Genomic DNA, 9,774 nt, shown 5'->3' with positions numbered 1-9,774 from the left:
TATTCTGTATTTTTTTGGGGTAACTACATATAAAATAACGCACAGCTTAAATGAAAATTAAACACAAGTTATGATAATCAGTGGGAAATACACTATAATATATTATGAAACCTCTATTGGTTAATGCACTGCACCAGAGACCCACAGAATTGAATCCCGAGTAGTGCAATAGAGAATAGAGTATTTTGTATGTTTAGTGCTATGCTGTCCCAGTCTGTGACAGAAAGCAATGTAAACATGCCTTCTAGTCAGGATAGGGGGATACACAAATTAAATAACCCCTGCTCACCCCCTTGGTAGCTTGGCACGAGCAGTCAGGCTTATCTCAGAGGCAGTGTGTAAAGCATTTGCACATTACCAACAGTAATACCTTGAAAACACTACAAAAGGACACTGCACCACGGTTAGAAAGATAACCAATATCTTATCTATGCAAACAAGACCAAATATGATAAAACTCCACCAAACAGTTCTCAGAAATATCAATACTCTAAAATAGACTTGAAATACAGTTCCCTCACGTCGATAGCTCCGTCTGGGGCTATCACGGTGTCGTGAACAACAATTCCAAACAGTTCTGGCTGACAGTGGCGTTGTGGGCCAGCCACGGTGTTGGGAAGACCGACAAAACAATACCTTTAGAAATGCAGGGCATCAGCAACTTCTAGTTGAGCTCCGAAGAGCCGAAGTCCACAGGAGTTGGTTCCGGAACTCGGTGCAGGAGTGGTCAGGCCCTTGAAGTCGCACATGTTGCCGATCGAACTCCTTGCAGTTGAAATCGGGAGCACCAGTGTCAGCAGGAATCGGGCTGCTGTGCAGCATTTGGTTCCCTCACATTGCAGTGTAGGCAGCAGTTCACTGACGGCCGTCCAGCAGCGTCAGTGAGACCAGGGCTGCAGTGCAAAGTGATGCAGTGCTTGTCGCATTGTTGGCAGTTCACGGTGTAAGCAGGGTCGTGGTCACTGCTGAAATGCTGCAGTCGGCTGACGAACTGGAGTTGATGGCACCGGCAGGCCAAAGCTGTGATAGGGGATGAGGGTGATGCATTGTGTGACTTACAAGCAGTGCTCTTGAACCACGGTGCAAGGGTTGGTGCCATTGTTGGTGTGGAACGTCATTGCCGGTGATAGCAGGACAGCGGCGTGAAGTGAGGGGGTATGAAGTGCGGCGCCCACAGGCAACGGTGCAAGCAACGACTCGGTGGCAGCATCGGGTGGCGTTGTCGGTGAGACCAGAGTTGTGGTGCAAAGTGTGCCCATGCCCTCTGCGGTGCCTTCAGGACACGGGGTCAGCAGCAGCATTGTTGATGGTGTTGGCTGTTTTTTCTTCTCTTGCAGCGCAAAACACACAGTTCACTGTGCTGGTAGCAGTGAACTTGAAGTCTTTGCTGTTCCTGAGACGTCAGGAACATAGAGCAAGCTCTACCTTGAGCCCTTGGAGAAACTCACACAAAGATGTTGCAGAAAGTTCTGTCCAAGACAGAAGCATCCACTGCAGGCCAACACAGCAAAGCACACAGCAAAGAGGTAGTTCCTCCTCACAGCTTCTCCATCTCTTCTACTTGGCGGTCTTCTTGGTCCCAAAATAGTCCTAATATTCTGAGGTTGGGCCCCAATATTTATACTCAGATTCTCTTTGGTCTATTAGTCAGAGAGTGTCTGTAACTAGTCCAAGCCAGTTTGGTTCTCTCTGGCCAAGCTTCACGGAGGGAGTTGGAGACAGCATTGTCTAAAGCATAATAGGCCCATTGAAGTGCAATAAAATCTCCAGCTACTCTAAATGCAGCCCAGGTCTATTCAGCCTGGAAAGGCAGGATACACCTCAACCCCCCAGTGGTTGTCCTAAGAGAATGCACATCCCCGACCCCTGTCACTCCAAAGCTAGATGGTCAATCAGAAAACCCAGCAGAGGCACACAGGTGGCTAAATAAGAAAATACCTACTTCCTAAAAGTGGTATTTTCAAACACAGAACATAAAAATTATCTTTACTAAAATATGCATTCTTACATTTTGAGTCCAGGCATACTAAACTCTATTTCCCAATCTTGTCCCCATGGGAAGTTATGATTGATGTCATAAGTAAACTCCCATTCTATCCTATGCACAGACAGTTTTTTCATAGGGAAAAATTAAATACCAGGACATGTCACATACACCAGAACATGTTCAACGGTTAACATACACAGCACCCTGCCCACAGGGGTAACTTGGGCCTACCTTAGGTGTGACTTAGATGTAAAAAAAGGGAAGATTAGGGCCTGGTAATGGGATGCACTTACCAGGTCGACATGGCAGTTACAAAACTGAGCACAGACACTGCAGTGGCAGGTCCGATAACCCTTTACAGGGCTGATTGTGTCGGTGGCACAACTAGCGCTGCAGGCTCACTAGAAACATTTGATATACAGGCCCTGGCACCCTCAGTGCACTTTACTAGGGACCTACTAGTAAATCATATATGCCAATCGTGGAAACATCAATCCATAACACAATTTACAAAAGGAGCACTTGCACTTTAACACTGAACAGCAGTTAGAAAGTGCACAGAGACCCTAAATCAGCAAAAACAGAGTCAAAACCGGGAGGTCAGAAAGCAAAAATACAGGTGAAACACGCCAAAAGAAGCCAGAACTAACAAAGCCAATACCAGCTACCAAGCACACTTTACATTTGCATACTGACCAGTTGTGGGCATTTACATTTCTTTCTGAGAAGCAGGCACCCTGACAAGAAGGTTTGTTTAGGTGCCTGTGCTTCCTTCTGTTTCACAGCACATAAGACTCCCTGCCTCACACTTCTGCTGAAGCTTTTCCGCTCTCAAAATGAACCGTCCCACACTGGTTGTCTTTTCACACAAAAAAGTGGAACTCTTTTTTTAAAGAAAACGAAACAAATATGGGCACTTCGTGCCCCTCGGATCCCCCCACTTCATCTACTGCACCGCAGGCATTTCGAAGAATGGATGTTCCTACATCTTCCTTTCTTTGGTGATGAGGCTTACAAGATAAAGTATTTTTTTTAAATGTGATTCGACTAGTATTATGTACAATGGCATTTTATTTTGCATCCCTGGCACCACCTCTTTAGTTGTAGCTGTAGTCCTATAGGAAATCCCTAACTGCCCTGGGTATGTTCTTCATTAGAGTACTCACAGAAACAAATACTCCTTCATACTGCCACCTGGCAGAAGATGAGCTATTGCCATCGATTAGCTACCATCTACAATAAGAAACTCAGAACACTAACTCCTACAACTCCTGTTTCAGGCTCTGAATAAATGGGTGATAGTGAGGAAGATAAAGAAGTCACTGTCCATGTGCTCTGGTAAATTATCTTAGCCACAGATTCCTCACCTTGTGAATACCCTATGGCGCCAGACTGGATCAGAAGACCTTTCTCAACGACTTCCTTGTATGTCAGTAGATGGCATTGTGCGGCTCTGCATCAGGTCCATCACACCTTAGAAGTGACGTTGGGCCCCTACGTAGCTGCCACCTCTGCTTGCTAATATCAGTTCCTTTCTTTCAGTATATTCCCATGTGGATTTTCAGCTCTCTCGTTCAAATTCTGTCATGCCTGACAGACTTTCTGTCTCAAAGTTTTGTCAGTGTGCAAGGGACATTTCCCTCCAGAATTGACAGGCTTTAAACTGTGTAAATATTTCAACTGTTAGAAGTGGGGGGCTCTAGTTGGCAAAGTATTTTTTATACAGACTTAACACAAGACCCAAACAACAAAAATCCACATTACGGTATTAGGAAAATGACTTTTTTAATGATAAAAATAGCATAGTTCAAATATGATGGTAAATGAGACACGTTTCTCACAAAGTACCTTTGGAAGCGTAACGCAAGATAAACAAAAGGTTCGCTGGGAGAGCGAAGCGTCGGTTCCTTGCTTCGGGGAGGCGATATGTCTGTCCCTCAGTGCTTGCTAAAGTAAGCGATGCGTCTGTTCATTACCAGAGAGGAGGTGATGTGTCGATCTCGTAGTGTGTTCAAGGCGAAATCTTCTCGCATCGCAACCGGTGCGATGCGATAAGATGGTGTCTTTGATGCGATGCGATGATGTGAAGGTGATGCGTGCACACCCGACGGCCATGCTGTGACTCTGGAACTTCTGAGCTGCGACAGGCCCTGCGACACGCTTCTATGATGATGCAACGACAAACAGCTGTGATGGAGACACGCTTCTCCGGTGATGCGACGGCAACAGCTGCGGCAGCGACACTCTTCTTCTCGTTGGGTCACAACAATACGCAGGTCAGGGACGGAGTGAGCATTACAAGCGCTATTTCCTGTGAATAGTGTGTGAGTTGTTTTGTTGGGATTGGTCTGGTATAAATGAATGAAGGTGATTGAGCCTCCCCAGTGAGGTGGAGGAGAAAGGATGAATATACACAACAAGCTGTTTATTTTCTCAAAAGGACGCCTCACTATGTTTCCAATCAGTATCTATTATATGTCATCTCATTTTGAAATTTGTTTGACTATTCCTAGACAAGGAGCAGTGGTAGATGTATTTCTTCTACAGTGGTTCTCAATTATATGAGTTTTGGGCTTTAATGCATGTGCCTACTGTGTGTGCTGTATCTTAGAGAGGTGATTACACAGTTCATAACACCGTAGCTAGTGGGTTTGTGGTCCTTTCAGTGGTCATGAGAGGCTTCCAATAGGATTCTGAACTGTGATAGCCACTGGCTAGCATATGATAAAGATCACATGGCAGCCACTGTGTCACTGTCCTACTCTGGTCAGTGGTTTCCTTCAGGGTGGTTTTGGTCATTGAGTGATTAGAACCTGCTTTGTTAGGATTAATATGATCTATAAACAGGCATTCATTTATTGATCTGACAGATACATTATAGTTTGCAAAAGAGCAAAGGGTGCCAAGAATAGCAAAGAATGTAATGTCAACTCTGAAGTTAGCAATCTACTAACTACAGGAGCAGGACCATCAGCATCCCGGAGGCAGGAGTCAGAGTCTTAAAGGTTTCTGGGGCAATCATCATGGAAGAGACGGACACTTGATCCTGTTGACCGGCTGATCTGTGTCTCAAGGTTTTCTATGGTGATAGGGTCTACTTTATTTAGACTACTGTTCTCAGCAATGACAGCCCAGGATTTCACCCTACCATCTGCCAAAGTGCAACAGGCAGCAGCCCAGATATAGCCAGGCACATTGACTCTATTGGCTATGACGTTGTTACCAGGGATCGCCCCCACAATGGCGTATGTTCTGGTGCAGCCTGAAGATAGCTTTCTTATTTCATTCTCTTCATATTCTTTCCATGCCCCCTGGTTGAGTACTCTGTTCTGTGGCACAACATTGGTCAAGGTGAAGGTGGCCTTCGAGTCGAACGTGTTGTTATGGTGGAGGCTCGGGTTCAGGTGCCCTCTGTCATACGTGTTTGAAGCAGATTTGTAGTCCTCATCTACAGCCTGGCTTTCTAGAAGCAATGTTTTTGGAATTTTTGTAAATCGTTCCAGTTTCATTGTCTCAGTGTATGATTGGCTTACAAGCTGTAAAATAGAAAAAATTAGAAAAGATGTTAGGGAACCCCTGATTCTATATTTAGCTTTCATCAGCTACCAATTTTTCTTCCTAAAGAGGAAACATTCTTTTGAAACGTTGAGTACTGGTTCAGACAGAGGAAGGATTGAGACTAACAATATGGTGGCATAGGCGTCAATCAGGGATTCCGCTGGGCGCTGTCCTTGTTTCCCTCACTATAATGGGTCTTTTCGTTCCCCAATTCCCCGAAGTTAGATGGGTAAGGATGGGCAACCCCATGGTTTCATCATGGAGGGGTCAAAAACTTATGATATCTGTATGTGATGAATTGACAAACAAGGAACTGCAGCTCAGTACAAAGAAGGAAGATCTGCTTGGGGTTCCACACAGGCTGGATGAAGCTGACACAGCCAGATAGATGTGATGCACAGGGCCTTTATAGACTTCAAGAGGCCTTCAAGAGCATGACTGTGCATGGGACCCTTAAAATGGGGCAGCTACAAGGGCGCTAGGATGACCCTTCGCTAATTCAGGCCAAACCATGAAGATTCATCAAATGCCTTAATGTGGCGGTAGAAAGGTCCTCACCTGGGGTTCTATCATCCATTTAGTTCTGACACTCTTTTTGGCTTCGTAGATATACGCAGAATATGTTGCAATGCGGTGGCTTCGGTCGTACACTGTGGCAAACCGATACTGATTTCCAAACCGTTGGCATATCCAGGCTCTATTGTTTGATATAATGCCAGCTGGCTCTGTGTCTCTGTAGAAGAAACCAGAACAATATGTCTTTGTAAATACATTCCCGAGTAATACTTTAGCATCTGCCAGTTCGTAGCAGCTCAGCGCTAGCGGGAGCAGTGCAATATGGAACATGATGAAACTGGTGACAATCGCCTCCCTGAAAGAAAAAAGAACAAGTGTCAGCTCATCAGTTCAAAAATGTCAATATAATCTTGATTTATAGTTTCTCCCTAGAGGCTATACCCAGAGTGCCATTAAGGCCATGTGCTATTGTTGCGAACTCCAATAAAAGAAGACTCAAACATAGAGAAGGCATGAAGCCTTTATTTTTCACACCGACCCAGAAACCAAGAGCACACTCCCAGTTTCACTTCAAGTCAATTGGAGCATCTTTCATTACATGTGGATGCCCAGAGAGCATTATGGAATATCTTTCTAGAACATTCCTCTGCCTACTGCAAACTTAATGTGATCAGATCATGGCTTTATCGTGGTCTTTAAACATATAGGTACAAAAGGGGGTGGTGAGGGACGGAGCATCTGAACCAATCAAAAACTCACACCCAGTCAACAGATCTGGGTTTAATTCATCACCGTTCTTTAGCCCGCTCTGCCACCCTAGTTCAGACATGGCCATAGGCAAATCAGTCTGACCCTGTGCCTCATGGGAACAGCCCAGCCCGAACTGCCAAGCCATGCATATCTGTGACTGGGGGTGAATGTTTTGACTTTGTGCAACATTCCGTCCATCATCTTGTGTGTTTTGCTGTTCACCCTATGTGGGAAGGGTATGCCCAGAAGTGGGTACCGTGCTCACTACGCCACTGGAGTCAAGCTATCCTGGCTGAAGACGGCTGATAGCCAGAAACCGGTCCTAGGATGCTAGATTATGGTCCAGGGAAGACATGGCTTGCAATTCGGTCTGGACTGTTCCCATGAGGCACAGGATCAAGACTGATTTGCATATGGCTATGTCTGAACTGGGGTGGCTTGGTGAGCAAAATAACAATGGATTAAACCCAGATCTGTGACTGGGGGTGAATGTTTTGATGTTGTGCAACATACCGTCCATCATCTTGTGTGTTTTGCTGTTCTACCTATGTGGGAAGGGTATGCCCGGATGTGGGTCCCGTGCTCACTACGCCACTGGAGTCAAGCTATCCTGGCTGAAGACAGCTGATAGCCAGAAACCGGTCCTAGGATGCTTGATTCTGGTCCAGGGAAAACATGGCTTGAAGTTGGGTCTGGACTGTTCCCATGAGGCACAGGATCAAGACTGATTTGCATATGTCCATGTCTGAACTGGGGTGGCTTGGTGAGCAAAATAACGATGGATTAAACCCAGATCTGTGATTGGGGGTGAATGTTTTGACTTTTTGCAACATTACGTCCATCATCTTGTGTGTTTTGCTGCTCACCCTATGTGGGAAGGGTATGCCCAGACATGGGTCCCGTGCTCACTACACCACTGGAGTCAAGCTATCCTGGCTGAAGACGGCTGATAGCCAGAAACCGGTCCTAGGATGCTTGTTTCTGGTCCAGGGAAGACATGGCTTGCAGTTCGGTCTGGACTGTTCCTATGAAGCACAGAATCAAGACTGATTTGCACATGGCCATGTCTGAACTGGGGTGGCTTGGTGAGCAAAATAACGATGGATTAAACCCAGATCTGTGACTGGGGGTGAATGTTTTGACTGTACAACATTCCGTCCATCATCTTGTGTGTTTTGCTTTAAACATATGGGAGCAGATTTTTAAGAAACTGACGCATCTTGATAGATGCGTCAGTTTCCCTGCGCCTCCATGTGAAACCCTTGTGCCACCATGGATGTGCCGTATTTACAATACGGCGCACCATGATGCAAGAATCAACAGATGCGTCAGAAATTCTGATGCATCTGTTGCCGCAAAAGTCATGCATTGCTGGAGATGTGTTGCAAGCACAACGCAACTCCAGCAATGCAAGGGGAGGCCTATTCCCAATCCACTGTGTCACTCCTTACACCTGCTTCAAGCGTAGGGTTTTGACACAGTGGCGTCCTAGAAGTGGCACAGTGAAATCTTGTAGATTTCACGGGGTCACTTCTACGAGCCTGCATACATTATACCTGATGAAGGTATAATGTGCTAAAGGGCATTACAACGTAGCACATCTCCCTAGATGTGTAACATTGTAAATGGGCCGCAACATGGCGCATTGTTTATGCCGCCACTGAGTCACAAAAAGTGACACAATGGGGAACGGTGATGCAAAAGTGTCACAAGAGGCTTGCAAATCTGCCCCATAGTTTGGAAAGTATTGAGGGATACAACACCCAAAGAAGGATATAAGGAAGGATAGGTTCCTGAGAACAATATGGCATACTAGAATGATTAAAGCAAGCAAATTTATTTGAATCTCTTCACTAAATCTGTAACCTAAACAGGTCTTATCTAATTTTGTTTGCTTTTCTATAAATTATACTCTTATTGGACAAATCATTCATAGCAAGGACACTTGAAGACAGTACAGGCACAGCCTGAGGACTGGCATCAAGCACCATTGCACAGTAAATTCTACTCATGTTCCACTATCTCTCTTTGATTTTGACCACATTTTAACTTACTTGTTTTACGACCGAGACGCTTGGACCTAAGACATACCATTAATCACGTTTTATATACCGAACCTGCACTCTGCCACTAACTTTTGATTTCCAAATCATGACTCTGTTGTCATTGTCATCCCAATTATTTATAATCCATCGTTTAGCTAGTACATTTCAAGACGATACCTTATACATTTGAGTCATATCTATTTCTCTGACAGCCATATTTTTATCCCAATCGGTCAATAAGTTAAGTTGAGTGTTTGGAATGGAGAATCCAGGTTGCTTAGTGTAAATTGTTGTAGTAAGACCAAAGAAGAGATCATTCAAAGCAATGGTAGGTTTCTTGCATGTAATGACCCGCCGAACACATTCTGTACATCACTCCATTAATCCACCCAACTAGACCACTGGCCTCCGAGTGGTGAAGTTAGTTTCTCTTTCCTTTCTATGCACAATTCCAAAAACAAATTATATCATCTATGAGTAAGGCTCTGGCCGTGCATTGTTATTTTCTAAGACATGCTTGTTTTTAAGACATTTTAGCTATCCTTATTTTTAAACTTTTCAAATTGTGACTTTCCAAACGTTAAGAAAATGAGCGGCGTTGACATTCACCCAGTGTTGCACACTACATATTTGTCAAATAAAAATTGTATTCAAAAGAGATACCCAACGAAAATGAACATATATATGCAAGGGCTGTAAGCTGTAATACATTCACTACTTCCTCTGTAAAGTAACAATGTACAAGGAGAGATGCTGTGCTCTTTTGTCCTGCGTTCGATTATCATATGTACCCTTCCTTCACATCCTTCTGAGGTTCCGCGACAATTGTAAGTGGTGTTTTCGACTCGCACGAATATGGTCGAGTCTGGTATCTACGAACCGCAAATGACGAGTTTAGTAAGTGTGCGCAGTTTCGCT

At 44.7% G+C, this 9,774-nt stretch overlaps 1 protein-coding gene across 2 annotated transcripts in view; it reads right to left on the bottom strand.

The window, feature by feature from the left end:
* Positions 1-3,755: 3,755 nt before the first annotated feature.
* Positions 3,756-9,774, bottom strand: part of LOC147726121 (endonuclease domain-containing 1 protein-like) — a 30,390-nt gene continuing 24,371 nt past the window's right edge. Inside the window, exons 2-4 of one of the 2 annotated variants that reach the window (XR_015309265.1) lie at positions 6,104-6,416; positions 4,232-5,523; positions 3,756-4,010 (exon numbers count right to left, since the gene is read on the bottom strand). Coding sequence is in view for 1 of the 2 variants with exons in the window: in XM_086960226.1 (XP_086816352.1) it covers positions 4,987-5,523; positions 6,104-6,391 (825 nt within the window). In the remaining variant the exon portion in view is untranslated. Of the gene's footprint in view, positions 5,524-6,103; positions 6,417-9,774 lie in introns of both variants that reach the window. The other variant, XM_086960226.1, reaches the window with a different exon arrangement.

Source organism: Lissotriton vulgaris, chromosome 3_1, assembly GCF_964263255.1.
Source record: "Lissotriton vulgaris chromosome 3_1, aLisVul1.2, whole genome shotgun sequence".
Classification (NCBI taxonomy): domain Eukaryota; kingdom Metazoa; phylum Chordata; class Amphibia; order Caudata; family Salamandridae; genus Lissotriton; species Lissotriton vulgaris.
The sequence above is the reverse complement of the archived record's forward strand: the minus strand, read 5'-3'. Positions and strand labels throughout refer to the sequence as shown.